Source organism: Giraffa tippelskirchi, chromosome 5, assembly GCF_054371585.1.
Source record: "Giraffa tippelskirchi isolate mGirTip1 chromosome 5, T2T-mGirTip1v1.2.pri, whole genome shotgun sequence".
Classification (NCBI taxonomy): Eukaryota; Metazoa; Chordata; class Mammalia; order Artiodactyla; family Giraffidae; genus Giraffa; species Giraffa tippelskirchi.
In genome coordinates, this window is record NC_137279.1 from 100563143 (window position 1) to 100579636 (window position 16494).

Below are 16494 nucleotides of genomic sequence, written 5' to 3' on the forward strand. Positions count from 1 at the left end.
AGGTGTGCATTATCAGCTATACTAACATGCTGATTAATAGATAAAATTGTTGCTTACTCTTTTAAAAACAGCTTTCTGCCTGCTTTTTTATTTTATTTTATTTATTTTTATTGAAGTATAGTTGATTTACAGCTTTATGTTAGTTTCAGGTATACAGCATATTGATTCAGTATTTTTACAGATTGTGGTTTTTGTTCAGTCGCTAAGTTGTGTCTGACTCTTTGCAGCTCCATGGACTGCAGCATGCCAGGCCCTTCTATCTTCCACTATCTTCCAAAATTTGCTCAAATTCACATCTGTTGAGTCAGTGATGCTATTTAACCATTTCATCCTCTGTCATACCCTCTCCTTTGGCCATCAGTTTTTCCCAGCATCAGCATCTTTTCCAATGAGTCGACTCTTTACATCCTGCGGTAGGAGTACTGGAGTTTTGGCTTCAGCATCAGTCCTTCCAATGAACATTCAGGATTAATTTCCTTTAGGATTGACTCATTTGGTCTTCTTGCAGTCCATGGGATTCTCAAGAGTCTTCTCTAGTACTACAGTTTGAAAGCATCAGTTCTTTGGTGATCAGCCTTCGTTACGGTCCAACTCTCACATCCGTACATGAGTACTGAGACAACAATAGCTTTGACTATTTGGACCTTTGTCAGCAAAGTAATGTCTCTGCTTTTTAATACACTGTCTAGGTTTGTCATAGCTTTCCTTCCAGGGAGCAAGCGGCTTTTAATTTCATGGCTGCAGTTAACATCTGCAGTGATTTTGGAGCCCAGGAAAATAAAATCTGTCACTGCTTACACTTTTTCCCCTTCTATTTGCTTGAAGTGATGGGACCGGATGCCATGATCTTAGTTTTCTGAATGCTGAGTTTCAAGCCAGATTGAATTTTTATGGATTATACTCCATTAAAAGTTATAACAAGATAATGGCTATACCTCTCTGTGCTATATAGTACATTGCTTCTCTATTTATATGTAGCAGTTTGTATCTCTTAATCCCATACAAGCTATCTCTCTCCTTCTCCCTCCATCTCCCCAAAGGTAACCACTAGCTCATTCTCTATATCTGTGAATCTGTTTTGCTCTATACATTGATTTGTTTTATTATTTAGATTCAACATATAAGTATATTCAGTATTTTTCTTTCTCTGTCTGACTTATTTCAGCAAGGATAATATTCTCTAGGTCCATCTGTGTTGTTGCTAAAGGCAGAATGTTGTTTTTATGACTAATATTCCACTGTATATATATACCACATCTTTATCCATTCATCTGTTGATGAACTCTTGAATTATGTACATTTTTTGGCTGTTGTAAACAGTACTGCTATTGCAGGTACATGTATCTTTTTGAGTTAGTATTTTCATTTTCTCCAGATATCTAGGGAATTTCTGGATCAAGAGTGGAATTTCTAGATCATACAGTAGGTCTGTTTTCAGTTTTCTGAGGAACCTCCATTCTGTTTTCCATAGTGGCTGCAATCAATATACATTCCCATCAAAGTATACAAGGGTTACTTTTCCCTCCATGTCCTCACCAACATTTGCTATTTGTAGACTTTTTATAATAGTCATTCTGATAGATGTGAGGTAATATCTTACTGTGGTTTTTATTTACGTTTCTCTAATAATTCTGTTGAGCATCTTTTCATGTGTCTTTTAGCCATTTATATATGTTTTCTTTGAAATAAATGTTTATTCAGGTCTTCTGCCATTTTTGATTGGGCAGTTTTTTTGATATTGAGTTGAATGAGCTGTTTATATATTTTTGGATATTAACACCTTGTCAGTCATATTATTTGTAAATATTTTTTCTCATTCTATAGGTTGTCTTTTCATTTTGTTGATGGATTCCTTTGCTATGCAAAAGATTTTAAGTTTAATTAGGTCCCATTTGTTTATTTTTGCATATATTTCTTTTGCTTAGGAGACAGATCTAAAAAATATTGTTTTGATTTATATCAAAGAGTTTTTTGCCTGTATTTTCTTCTAGAACTGTTATGGTTTCAGGTCTTCAATTTAGGTCTTTAATCCATTTTGAGTTTATTTTCATAAATGGTTTGAAGAAATCTTATCACTTTACATGTATCTCTCTAGTTTTTCCAGGCCCACTTATTAAAGAGACTGTCTTTTCTCCATCAAGGATGTGTAAATTTACTTTGGGGCTCTCCATTCTGTTCCATTGAGCTATGTGTCTGTTTTTATGCCAGTACCATGCTGTTTTTTTTAATTCTATTTTTTTATTTTTGGCTGCATTGATTCTTCATTGCTGTGTGAGGGCCCTTCTCTAATTGCAGTGAGTGGGCACTACTCTGTAGTTGTGGTGTGTAGGCTTCTCATTGCAGTGGCTTCTCTTGTTGTGGAGCACAGGCTCTAGGGCACATGGTCTTCAGTAGTTGCAGCGCGTGGGCTCAGTAGTTGTGGCACACAGGCTTAGTTGCCTTATGGCCTGTGAGATCTTCCTGGACCAGGGATCAAAACCATGTCCCCTGCAATGACAGGAGAATTCTCAACTACTGGACTACCAGGGAAGCCCCCCATGCTGTTTTGATTACTGTAGCTTTGTAGTACAGTCTAAAATCAGGGAGCATGATATCTCCAGTTTTGTTCTTTTTTCTAAAGATTGCTTTGGCCATTTGGGGTCTTTTGTGTTTGATATGAATTTTAGGATTATAAGTTCTATAATAAATGTCATGGGTATTTTGATAGGGATTACATTAAGTCTGTAGAGTATTTTGAGTAGTATGGCCATTGTAATGACATTAATTCTACCAATCCAAGAGCACGGGCAATCTTTCAATTTTGTTGTATGGTCTTCAATTTCCTTCATGAATGTTTTGTAGTTTTCAGAGCATAGATCTTTCATTTCGTTACTTAAGTTACTCCTAGATATTTCGTTCTTTTTGATGTAATTTTAAACAGGACTTTAAAAACTTTCTCTTTCTGATGGTTTGTTTTTAGTGTATGGAAATACCAATGTATTTCTGTATGTTAATCTTGTATCCTGCAACTGTACTGAATTTATTTATTTTAATAGTTTTTTGATGGATATTTGATGGAGTTTTCTATATACAGTATACAGTATCATGTCATCTGCAAACAGTGACTCTTTTACTTCTTCCCTTCCAATTTAGATTCCTTTTTTTCCTTATCTAATTGCTATGGCTAGAACTTCCAATCCTATGTTAAACAGAAGTCATGAAAATGATTGTCTTTTTCCTGAATTTAGAGAAAATGATTTCAGTTTTTTACCATTGGGTCATGAGAAACGCTGGGCTGGAAGAAATACAAGCTGGGATCAAGACTGCCAGGAGAAATATCAATAACCTCAGATGTGCAGATGACACCACCCTTATGGCAGAAAGCGAAGAAGAACTAAAGAGCCTCTTGATGAAAGTGAAAGAGGAGAGTGAAAAAGTTGGCTTAAAGCTCAATGTTCAGAAAACTAAGATCATGGCATCTGGTCCCATCACTTCATGGGAAATAGATGGGGAAACAGTGTCAGACTTTATTTTTTTGGGCTCCAAAATCACTGCTGATGGTGATTGCAGCCATGAAATTAAAAGACGCTTACTCCTTGGAAGGAAGGTTACGGCCAACTTAGATAGCATATTTAAAAGCAGAGACATTACTTTGCCAATAAAGGTCCGTCTAGTCAAGGCTATGGCTTTTCCAGTGGTCATGTATGGATGTGAGAGTTGGACGGTGAAGAAAGCTGAGCACCGCAGAATTGATGCTTTTGAACTGTGGTGTTGGAGAAGACTCTTGAGAGTCCCTTGGACTGCAAGAAGATCCAATCAATCCATCCTAAAGGAGATCAGTCCTGGGTGTTCATTGGAAGGACTGATGTTGAAGCTGAAACTCCAATACTTTGGCCACCTCAAGCAAAGAGTTGACTCACTTGAAAAGACCCTGATGCTGGGAAGGATTGGGGGTAGGAGGAGAAGGGGACGACAGAGGATGAGATGGTTGAATGGCATCACCGACTCGATGGACATGGGTTTGGGTAAACTCCAGGAGTTGGTGATGGACAGGGAGGCCTGGTGTGCTGCGATTCATAGGGTTGCAAAGAGTCGGACACAACTGAGCGACTGAACTGAACTGAACTGATGGGATGTTAGCTATGGGTTTGTCATAAGTGGCCTTTATTATTTGAGATATGTTTCCTCTATACCCACTTTGATGAGAGTGTTTATCATGAATAGATGTTGAATTTTTGTCAAATGCTTTTTCTGTATCTATTGAGGTGATCATGTGATATTTATATTTACTTTTGTAATGTGTATCATATTGATTGATTTATAAATATTGAACCATCCTTGTGTTCCTGAGATAAATCCAACTTATTCATAGAATATAATCCTTTTTATGTATTGTTGGATTCAATTTGTTAATATTTTGTTGAGGATTTTGCATCTATATTCATCAAATATTAGTAATATTAGACTGTAATTTTGTAGTGTCTTTGTCTGATTTTGGTATCAGGGTAAGGGTTTCATAGAGTAAACTTGGGGGTGCTCCATTCTTTTCAATGTTTTGAAATTTTTGAGGATAGGTATTACCTCTTCTTTATATTTGGTAAATTTCTCCTGTGAAGCTGTCCAGTCCTGGACTTTTGTTTGCTGGGAGTTTTTTAAATTACAAATTCAATTTCATTACTAGTAATTAGCCTGTTCAAATAATGTGTTTCTTCTTGATTCCATCTTGACAATTTGTATATTTCTAGAAATTTGTCCATTTCTTCTTGGTTGTCCAATTTGTTGGCATATAACTCTTCATAGCATTCTCATGTAATTTTTTTTTTTACCTCTCTAGAATTGGTTGTTATTTCTCTTTCACTTCTTATTTTGTTTATTTGTGTTCTCCATCTTTTCTTTTTGGTGAGCCTGGCTAAAAGTTTATCAATTTTTTTTTTTTCTTTCAAAAAACTAGCTCTTGGTCTCATTGATCTTTTCTCCTTTTTTGTCGTTTTATTTATTTCCTCTCTGATCTTTTTTATTCTTTTCCTTCTGCTATCTTTGGGATTTGTTTGTTATTCTTTTCTATTTTCTTTAGATGGTTTACAACATCGTTTAGATGCTAGGTAAAGTTTTTTATTTGATATTCTTCTTGTTTCTTGATGTAGTCCTGTGTCACTATAAACTTCCCTCTTAAGACTTTTTCTGCATTCCATCGATCTTGGAGCGTTGTGTTTGCACTTTCATTCGTTTCAAGGTATTTTCTGATTTCTTCTTTGATTTCTTCAGTGACCCACTGGTTTTTTAATATCATGTTGTTTAGTCTCCATATGTTTGTATTTTTTCCATTTTCCTTCCTGTTCTGATTTCCACTGTGGTTGGACAAAGATGATCAATATACTTTCTACCCTCTTAAATTTTTTTGAGACTTGTCTTATGGGCTAGCATGTGATTTCTTCTGGAGAACATTCCATGAGTACTTGGAAAGCATGTTATTCTGCTATTTTTGGATGGAATATCCTGTAGAAATCTATTAACTCCAACTAGTCTTCTGTGTCATTTAAGACCACTCATGCCTTATTGACTTTCTGTCTGGATGTAAGTGGAATGTTAAAATTCCCTATTACTATTGTGTTATTGTCAATTTCTCCATTTAAGTCTGTTGATATTTGTTTCATATATTTAGGTGCACATTTTTGAGTGCATGGGTTTGGGTGGACTCCGGGAGTTGGTGATGGACAGAGAGGCCTGGCGTGCTACAATTCATGGGGTCGCAAAGAGTCGGACACGACTGAGCGACTGAACAGAACTGAACTGAACTGAACTTTTGAGTGCATATATGTTAATGAGTGTAATTTCCTCTTCTTATATTGATCCCTTTATCATTGTATAATGTGATTCTTGGTCTTTTGTTAGATACTTTGTTTTTCATTATTTATTTATTTGTATTTTTTGTTTCAGAAAATTTAATCGTTTGAAAGATTTTATTATTGTTGGCTCGCTGGGTCTTACTTGTGTGCAAGTTTTGTCTAGTTTTGGAGGGTAGGGGCTACTCTTTAGTTGTGGTGTGTGGACTTTTTATTGCGGTGGCTTCTCTTGTTGCAGAGCACAGACTCTAGGGTGTGAAGTCTTCAGTAGCTGTGGTGCAGTCTCAGTAGTTGTGGTTCCTGGGTTCTAGAGCACAGGCTCAATAGCTGTGGTGCATTGGCTTAGTTGCTTCATGGCATGTGGGATCTTCCCGGATCAGGGATCTTCCCACGTCTGCTGCAGTGACAGGCAGGTTCTTTACCAATGAGCCACCAGGGAAGCCCAGAAAATCTAATTTTTAATGATTTAGAAATTTATTCATAATTAAAAATTTTTATTTTATATTGGAGTGCAGTTGATTAACAATATTGTGTTAGTTGAGACTTTGTTTTAAAGTTTATTCTGGCTCATACAAATATACTACCCCTACTTTCTCATCATTTCCATTTGCATGAAATATCTTTATCCATCCCCTCACTTTCAATCAGTGTGCATCTTTAGCTCTGAAGTGAGTCTCCTGTAAGTGCTATATAGATGGGTCTTATTATTATTTTTTTAATCCAATTAGCCACTCTTTTGAGTGGAGCATTTAGTCCATTGATATTTAATGTGATTATTGATAGGTATGTACTCATTGACATTTTACTATGTGTTTTCCAGTTGTTTTTTAATACTTTTCCCTGTACTTCTTTTTGTTTCTTTCCTCGTAGTTTGATGATTTTCTTTAGTGGTATGCTTGTGTTCCTTTCTCTTTAGTTTTTGTGCAACTATTGTACGTTTTTGATTTGTGGTTTCAATGGAGTTCATATATGCTGACCTAAAACTACATCTAGTTGTTTTAAACACATAGTCCTTAAAGTTTAAGCACACTCTAGAAACTCTCACAGAGAGTTCCAAACAAGATGAACACAAACAGACTCATACCAAGAGTAAACTCTGCATGTTTTACTCTCCTCCCCCTCACTTACATATTTGGTATTATATTTGACACTTCATATTTATCCCTTTACTGATTATTGTAGTAATAGTTGATTTTACAGTTTTTTTGCCTTTTAATCTTCCTCGTAGCTTATTTAAGAAATTGATCTTTAGATTTAACTATATTTTTGCCTGAAGTAGTTAGTGTTTTTCTTCCTTTCCTATAGATTCTTTTTTTTTTCCTAGCTTTTCCACCTCTTAACAAAATCCTTTAAAATTTCTTTTATGGTAGATTTAGTATCAATAAACTCTTTTAGTTTTTGCTTGTCTGAGAATTTCTTTATCTCTCCTTCTATTCTAAATGATAATCTTTCTAGGCAGAGCATCCTTGGTTGCAGGGTTTTCCCTTTCAGCACTTTGAATATATCATGTCACTCCTTATGGCCTTCAAAATTTTTGCCTAAAAGTCATCTGAAAGCCTTATGGGTTTTTCTTTTTATATGATTCTTTGGTTTTCTCTTGTTGCCTTTAGAATTCTCTCTTTAACTTTTGCCATTTTATTTAAGATGTCTTGGCATGGGTCTGTTTGGATTCATCTTGTTTGGAACGCTCTGTGCTTTCTGTACTTAGTTATCTTCCTTCTTCAGGTTTGTGAATTTTTCAGTCAAATTTTCATCAAATACATTTTCAACCCCTTTATCGTCCTCTTCTCCTTCTGGGACATCTATCATGCTCACATTGGTTTGCTTGATGTTTTTTCATAGATCCATTTTCATTTTTTAAAATATGTTTTTTGTGGCTCTGGTTGAACAATTTCCATTATTCATATTAGGTATACATTCTTCTGTATCAATTAGTCCGTTATTAATTCCTTCTAGTGTATTTTTCATTTAAGTTATTGTATTCTTTAGTTGTGACTGGTTTTTATGTTTTCTAGTTCTTTAAAATTCTCAATTGTGTTCATCTATCCTTTTCTGTAATTAAGCTAGCATGTTTATTACTAATGCTTTGAATTCTTTATCTGGAAAATGGTTTATTTCTGTTTCATTAGTTGCTTTTCAGGGATTTTTCTCCTATTCTTTCAAATGAGCCAGATCTCTCTGTCTTATTTTATCTACTTTTCTCTTTCTCTATGAAATTAGCTGAAACAGTCATCCCATATGGTTTTTAATGCATTATGTGGGAACATCCTTATACAGTCAACATGTGCTCAGTGGCTTTGGTGGGAGAGCTGGATTTAATGTGAACAGGAGTCACATTTTTCCTTAAGGTGTGCTGGCAGCTATCATCTTGGTAGGAGGTGGTTCTGGAGATGGAGGGGTTAGAGATGGAGCCAGATGTGAGCCAGGGCTTACTCTCTGTTCAGTGGCTATCACCACCCTCTTGTGGGTGGTAACGGGTTCCAAGTTGCTGGAGCAGAATCTCTAGGGGTCAGGTTCAAGCCACAGGGCAGGCACAGTCCACGTGGCCTGCCAGAATCGGTTGCGCTGTGGGCTGTTGCAGTCTAGTTTCAGGCAGAGATGTGCTGCCTAAGTGCCAGTAGTGGCTGCCACTGCCTTGCTCAGCACTGCTTTGGGTCAGAGCCACCTCTGTTTTCTTGCAGTCATGCTGATAAGTGGGGCTGAAATGTGTGCTCAGCTCAGGCTGGGGCACATATCAGAGCAGTCATGGGAAACTGGCCACTTATGCAATTTTCAATCCACCCTCTCTGTCCTGCATCAGGAGCAAGCAAGCCTATGCACACTCCTTACAAGCAGAGTCCAGGCTTCCTCAGACTTCCAGTCTTCCTGTTAATACCTCTGGCCCTCTAAGCAGTCAAGGGTGGGGGGGAGGTACCCAACATGTGGCTCAAACTATTCACTCTTCAGGGAGGGTCTCCACATGTGCATGCTCCCTTTTCCAAAGCACAGAGCTTAACCTGATCACTTTCTTTCCCTTTCTACCCAATTTTGTGTGAATATTTCTTACAGCCTTGGTTGTACAGGAGTCTTTCTGTAAGCCTACAGTTATTTTTCAGTGAGAATTGTTCTACATGTTGACTATTTTTGATGTATTCATGGTGGGAGATGAGTTCTTTATCCTCCAACTCAGGCATTCTTGGTCTAGTCTCCCCAAACAGTAAAACCTTTAAACTTAATTTTGGTGTGAATATTATAATCTCCTGGGTTATACCTTGTGCTACTATCCTGAGTTATTCTGGGTTTGGGCCCCAGTTAGGTGTGTAGATATAATAAGGGATGGTGGGTGAGCTTTTTAAAGAGAATTACCATTACTTGTAATGATCTCAGGTGAGATCATTATAGTTTCAACTGAGAGGAAGGTAGTCTCTGATAGGGAAGGAAGGGCTGTTTCGGTTGGCATGAAAGGTTAATGGAGATTTAAGGGTTCAAAGTCCTAAGATTTTCCCAAATTCTCTGTATTTTCCCACTTTAATTGTCAGAGTCATTACCAAGCCAATGCCCTAATTAGCACATAAGACACCTAGAGAATTCATGGACTTATAATTTTCTTTGATATTATGCAATTGATAGAATCAGATTTTTGTTCTAATATTAAGCTTCACTTAATATAAGATTTAAAATAAGATTTACTGAGCATGGCCCTGCCCATCAGAACAAGACCCAGTTTCCCCCACAGTCAGTCTCTCCCATCAGGAAACTTCCATAAGCCTCTTATCCTTATCCATCAGAGGACAGACAGAATGAAAACCACAATCACAGAAAACTAATCAAACTGATCACATGGTCCACAGCCTTGTCTAACAATGAAACTATGAGCCATGCCATGTAGGGCCACCCAAGATGGACAGGTCACGGTAGAGAGTTCTGACAAAATATGGCCCACTAGAAGGGAATGGCAAACCACTTCAGTATTCTTGCCTTGAGAACCCCATGAACAGTATGAAAAGACAAAAAGATATGACACTGAAAGATGAACTCCCCAGGTCAGTAGGTGCCCAATATGCTACTGGAGAAGAGTGGAGAAATAACTCCAGAAAGAATGAAGAGATGGAGCCAAAGCAAAACCAATACCCAGTGTGGATGTGACTGGTGATGGAAGTAAAGTCTGATGCTGCAAAGAACAATAATGCATAGGAATCTGAAATGTTAGGTCTGTGAATCAAGATAAATTGGAAGTGGTCAAACAGAAGATAGCAAGAGTGAACATCGACATTTTAGGAATCAATGAACTAAAATGGACTGTAATGGGCAAATTTAACTCAGATGACCATTATATCTACTACTGTGGGCAAGAATCCCTTAGAAGAAATGGAGTAGCCCTCATAGTCGACAAAAGAGTCTGAAATGCAGTTCTTGGGTGCAATGTCAAAAATGACAGAGTGATCTTTATTCATTTCCAAGGCATACCATTCAATATCACAGTAATACAAGTCTATGCCCCAACCAGTAATGCTGAAGAAGCTGAAGTTGAACGGTTCTATGGAGACCGATAAGACCTTCTAGAACTAGCACCCAAAATAGATGTCCTCTTCATTATAGGGGACTGGAATGCAAAAGTAGGAAGTTGAGAGGTCAAGAGATACCTGGAGTCACAGGCAAATTTGGCCTTTGAGTACAAAATGAAGCAGGGCAAAGGGTAACAGACTTTTGCCAAGAGAATGCATTTCTCATAGTAAACACCCTCTTCCAACAACACAAGGGAAGACTACACATGGACATCACCAGAGGGTCAATACTGAAATGGGATTGATTATATTCTTTGCAGCCAAAGATGGAGAAGCTCTATACAGTCAGCAAAAACAAGACCGGGAGCTGACCCTGGCTCAGAACCTAAACTCCTTATTGCAAAATTCAGACTTAAATTGAAGAAAGTAGGGAAAACAACTAGACAATTCAAGTATGACCTAAATCAAATGTCTTATGATTATACAGTAGAAGTGACAAATAGATTCAAGGGATTAGATCTGATATACAGAGTGCCTGAAGAACTATGGACAGAGATTTGTAACATTGTACAGGAGGCAGTGATCAAGACCATCCCCAAGAAAAAGAAGTGCAAAAGGCAAAATAGTTGTCTGAGGAGGCCTTACAAATAGCTGAGAAAAGAAGAGAAGCTAAAGGTAAAGGAGGAAAGGAAAGATAAACCCATTTTTTTTTTGATTTTACAAATACTACTTATTATTCTCTTGTTATGAATGCAATACATACTTATTAAGGAAATGAAGAAAGTGTAAGTAAACAAAGGGAGACAATAAAATGACTGTAATCTGTGACCCGGAAATAATCACTCAGTCACAGTGTTTCCTCAAGAAGGGCTTTTTCTGATTGGTACGATGCCTGGGGAGCACTACTGGCATTTAACAAGTAAGGCCCAAGGCTGAGAAACATCCCACAGTGGATGAGAGAGTCCCCAAAGCAAAGAACTGTCCAGCTGGAAATGCAGAGTGCTTCACTGAGAAAAATTGAGAGTCTAGATATACCCATTTGAATGCAGAGTTCCAAAGAATAGCAAGGAGAGATAAAGTTTTCCTCAGTGATCAGTGCAAAGAAATATAGGAAAACAATAGAATGGGAAAGACTAGAGATCTCTTCAAGAAAATTAGAGATACCAAGGGAACATTTTATGCAAAGATGGGTACAATAAAGGACAGAAATGGTATGGACATAACAGAAGCAGAAGATATTAAGAAGAGGTGGCAAGAATACACAGAACTATACATAAAAGATCTTCATGATAACCACAATGGTGTGATCACTCACCTTGAGCCAGACATCCTGGAATACAAAGTGAAGTGGGCCTTAGGAAGCATCACTATGAACAAAGGTAGTGGAGGCAATGGAATTCCAGTTGAGCTATTTCAAATCCTAAAAGATGATGCTGTTAAAGTGCTGCACTCAATATGCCAGCAAATTTGGAAAATTCAGCAGTGGCCACAGGACTGGAAAAAGTCAATTTTCATTCCAATCCCCAAAAAAGGCAATGACAAAGAGTGTTCAAACTACTGCACAATTGCACTCATTTCACACACTAGTAAAGTAATGCTCAAAATTCTCCAAGCCAGGCTTCAGCAATATGTGAACAGTGAAATTCCAGGTGTTCAAGCTGGATTTAGAAAAGGCCGAGGAACTAGGGATCAAATTGCCAACATGCATTGGATTATCGAAAAAGCAGGAGAGTTCCAGAAAAACATCTACTTCTGCTTTATTGACTATGCTAAAGCCTTTGACTGTGTGGATCACAACAAACTGTGGAAAATTATTCAAGAGATGGGAATACCAGACCACCTGACCTGCCTCCTGAGAAATCTGTATGTAGGTCAAGAAGCAACAGTTAGAACTGAACATGGAATAACAGACTGGTTCCAAATCGGGAAAGGAGTATGTCAAGGCTGCATATTGTCACTCTGCTTATTTAACTTATATTCAGAGTACGTCATGCGAAATTCCAGGCTGGATGAAGCACAAGCTGGAGTCAAGATTGCTGGGAGAAATATCAATAACCTCAGATACACAGATGACACCACCCGTATGGCAGAACGTGAAGAACTAAAGAGCCTCTTGATAAATGTGAAAGAGGAGAGTGAAAAGGTTGGCTTAAAGCTCAACATTCAGAAAACTAAGATCATGGCATCTGGTCCCATCACTTCATGGCAAATAGATGGGGAAACAATGGAAACAGTGAGAGATTATTTTTGGGGGCTCCAAAATCACTTCAGATGGTGAATGCAGCCATGAAATTAAAAGACGCTTGCTTCTTGGAGTTTTTCCAGTAGTCATGTATGGATGGGAGAGTTGGACTATAAAGAAAGCTATGCACGGAAGAATTGATACTTTTGAACTGTGGTGTTGGAGAAGACTCTTGAGAGTCCCTTGGACTGCAAGGAGATCCAACTAGTCAGTCCTAAAGGAAATCAGTCCTGAATATTCATTGGAAGAACTGATGCTGAAGCTGATACTCCAATCCTTTGGCCACCTGCTGTGAAGAACTGACAAACTGGAAAACAGCCTGATCCTGGGAAAGATTAAAGACAGGGTCGACAGGATGAGATGGTTGCATGGCATCACTGACTGGATGGACATGAGTTTGAGTAAACTCTAGGAGTTGGTGATGGACAGGGAAGCCTGGCGTGCTGCAGTCCATGGGGTCACAAAGAGTCAGACACGACTGAGAGACTGAACTGAACTGAACTGATTAAGCTTCTTCAGTTTGAGAGAGAAAATATTTTCTGGTTGTTTGACTTTTCCTTGAATGAGAAATTTAATGCCTGAGCCTGTCATTTTCATCCTGTAAGCTTTCTGCTGTAATCAGTAGTAGTAGTCAGTAAGCGATCTTTACTATCTTCATTCTCACTATAAAGGTCAATTGCAGCACTAATTTGGTGTTCCAAAGCCTCGTTTTCAATAGACATTTTATTTCAGACAATGACTGTTGATAATTTCAAGAATCTGTTTTGTTATTGCATACCATGAATGATCACATTTCCTATATTCCATTGGCTATGATGTTATCAGTACTTTTAAACTCCAGCAGATCAGATACCTAATCCAAGATTTCTACCTTTGAGAGTCTGTTTCCTAGAACCACTCCTGATAGAAAATGCTGTCACAGTGAGTGTTCACAGAGGAAATGAAAAACTACTTTATGTATTTCAACCTATAGGAATTTAGCATAGAAAATAAGTGATACAATTGTTCAAATGGCTTGAAGAGCCAAAAAAGGGGAGATGAGAGAAGATAATATTACTTTCTGTGGAAGCCTCTATACTTCCTAATAGAGACACTTATTTCATACTTGTGGGTTTCCCTGGTAGCTCAGCTGGTAAAGTATTCACCTGTAATGCAGGAGATCCTTATTCAATTCCTCAGTTGGGAAGATCTTGGAGAAGGGATAGGCTACCCACTCCAATCTTCTTGGGCTTCACTGGTGGCTCAGATGGTAAAGAATCCACCTGCAATGCAGGAGACCTGGGTTCAATCCCTGGGTTGGGAAGTTCCCCTGGAGAAGTGAACAGCTACCCACTCCAGTGTTCTGGCCTGGACAGAGGAGCCTGGCAAGCTACAAGTCCATGTAGGCTACATTCCATACTTGTATGATCTTGTTTCAAAAACAGCTCTTACAGAGCTGCAAACATCTGGTACCACAGGACTGTTTCTGCCACTGCAGTGCTAGTGTTGCTGCTACCAGATCCAGAAAAAGAAAATTTCTCCTTTATCCTTTTTCTTCTAATCTCCCATGTATGACTGTTACATTGGCAGAATATAAGATGGGGTCTTAGTGGCAAGGGAGCCTGAAAACTACGGTTTCCAGGCCTTCAGCCCCTGTGATGTGGGGAAAACTTTAAAGGATTGAGATAGTATGGAGAACCAATACAAAGTATCTGACACATCTTGACCTTGCAAACTGGAAAAAGAGTATTTGTGAAAAGAGAGGAGAGAAACGAGTTCCTGGGAAGGTTATGACCAACCGGCTGGATGAAGCACAAGCTGGAATCAAGATTGCTGGGAGAAATAACAATAACCTGAGATATGCAGATGACACCATCCTTATGGCAGAAAGCGAAGAACTAAAGAGCCTGTTGATAAATATGAAAGAGGAGAGTGAAAAAGTTAGCTTGAAGCTCAACATTCAAAGACTAAAATCATGGCATCTCGTCCCATCACTTCATGGCAAATAGATGAGGAAACAGTGGAAACAGTGGCAGACTTTATTTTTTTGGGCTCCAACATCACTGCAGATGGTGACCACAGCCATGAAATTAAAAGACATCTACTCTTTGGAAAAAAAGTTATGACCAAGCTAGACAGCATATTAAAAAGCAGAGACATTACTTTGACAGCAAAGGTCTGTCTAGTCAAGCCTAATGTTTTTCCAGTAGTCATGTATGGATGTGAGAGTTGGACTATAAAGGAAGCTGAGCGCTGAAGAACTGATGCTTTTGAACTGTGGAGTTGGAGAAGACTGTTTAGAGTCCCTTGGACTGCAAGTCCATCCTAAAGGAAATCAATCCTGAATATTCATTGGAAAGACTGATGGTGAAGCTCCAATATTTTGGCCACCTGATGCGAAGAACTGACTCATTTGAAAAGACCCTGATGCTGGGAATGATTGAAGGTGGAGGAGAAGGTGACAACAGAGGATGAGGTAGTTGGATGCCATCACCAACTCAATGGGCATGAGTTTGAGTAAACTCCAGGAGTTGGTGATGGATAGGGAGGCCTGGCATGCTGCTGTCCATGGGGTCGCAAAGAGTCAGACATGACTGAGCAATTGAACTGAATTGATATGTAGGAATTGAAGATCTGGATATAGATTTTCTAAAGCTATCTATGATATAAATACTTTGAAATTTTTTTTCAGATGGCTGCATACCCTAGTTTGAAGACCATTGACCTCTAGACAAAGTGTTGCCAAGGAACACCTACCCTCCAACCAGCTTCCTCAGGGCACATTTGACTTCCTTGTTTCTCAAGCTGTAGATAATAGGGTTTAACATGGAGGTCATAACACAGAAGAGTGCAGAGACTAGGATGTCCATGTCTAGGGAGTAGCCTTCTCTGGGTCTGTCATAGTTGAAGTTGGCTGTTCCATAAAAAACCACCACCACAGTGAGGTGGGATGCATAGGTAGAAAAGGCCTTGCTCCTGCCCTGAACAGAGGGAATCCTAAGGATGACAGAGATGATAAGTATGTAGGACACAGCAGTAAACAGGCAGGGGCTCAGGCCAATGGTAGCACTGGCCACATGGAGCACAAACTCATTGAGAGAGGTGTCAGAACAGGACAGCTTCAGGAGGAATGGGATGTCACAGAGAAAGTGACTGATCTGGTTGGGTCCACACAGAGTGAGTGTGGCTGCCAGCACTGTGTGTGTCACAGAATTCACCAACCCACATAGCCAGGACCCAGTCACCAAAAAAACACAGACCTTGACACTCATGAGGACTGGATATTGAAGAGGGTGGCAGATGGCTACATAGCGATCATAAGCCATAGCTGCCAGTAATACACATTCAGCACCAGCACATGTCATGAGGAAAAAGACCTGGGAAAGGCAGCTGTCATAGGAGATGGTCTTCTTCTCCCGGAAGAAGTTCATTAGCATAACTGGAATGGTGGTGGATGTGTAGCAGATGTCCAAGAAGCTCAAGTTGCTCAGAAAGTAATACATTGGAGTGTGGAGAGCAGAACTGATCCTGGTAGATGTTATTATGAGCATGTTCCCAAGGAGGGTTGTCAGATAAATGACCAGGAAGATCAGGAAGAACAAGCCCTGTAGTTTGGGGTGGTTGGAAAATCCCAAGAAGATAAATTCAGTGACATCTGTTTGATTGTTCATTTCAAGTGGTGTCACAGCTACAGAATAATGAAAAAAAAAAAAGCCGTAATGAGAAACGTACAAAGAGCACCCCAAATTGGCATGTCTTGAGGGAGACCGTAAGTTCTCACTCAACAAATCTGGCCAGCTCAGGCCCAGGGACAATTTTTCACATGGCTGCTGGTACATGAGAATACACGGAGATTTGGATTTGGTCTAAACCTACCACAAGCTGCTAGAGTAAGAGTGAGAGTTAGAGTAAGCTCATTTCTTAACGGCTCTGCAAAATCTTCCTCCTAATATTATACTTAACTGCT

At 38.8% G+C, this 16494-nt stretch overlaps 1 protein-coding gene across 1 annotated transcript; it reads right to left on the reverse strand.

The window, feature by feature from the left end:
* Window positions 1-15280: 15280 nt before the first annotated feature.
* On the reverse strand, window positions 15281-16207 carry LOC145505244 (olfactory receptor 5V1-like). Its single transcript, XM_081487000.1, has one exon. It carries the CDS (start codon window positions 16196-16198, stop codon window positions 15281-15283), a length of 918 nt encoding a protein of 305 aa, XP_081343126.1. The 5' UTR covers window positions 16199-16207.
* Between the last annotated feature and the right edge of the window lie 287 nt (window positions 16208-16494).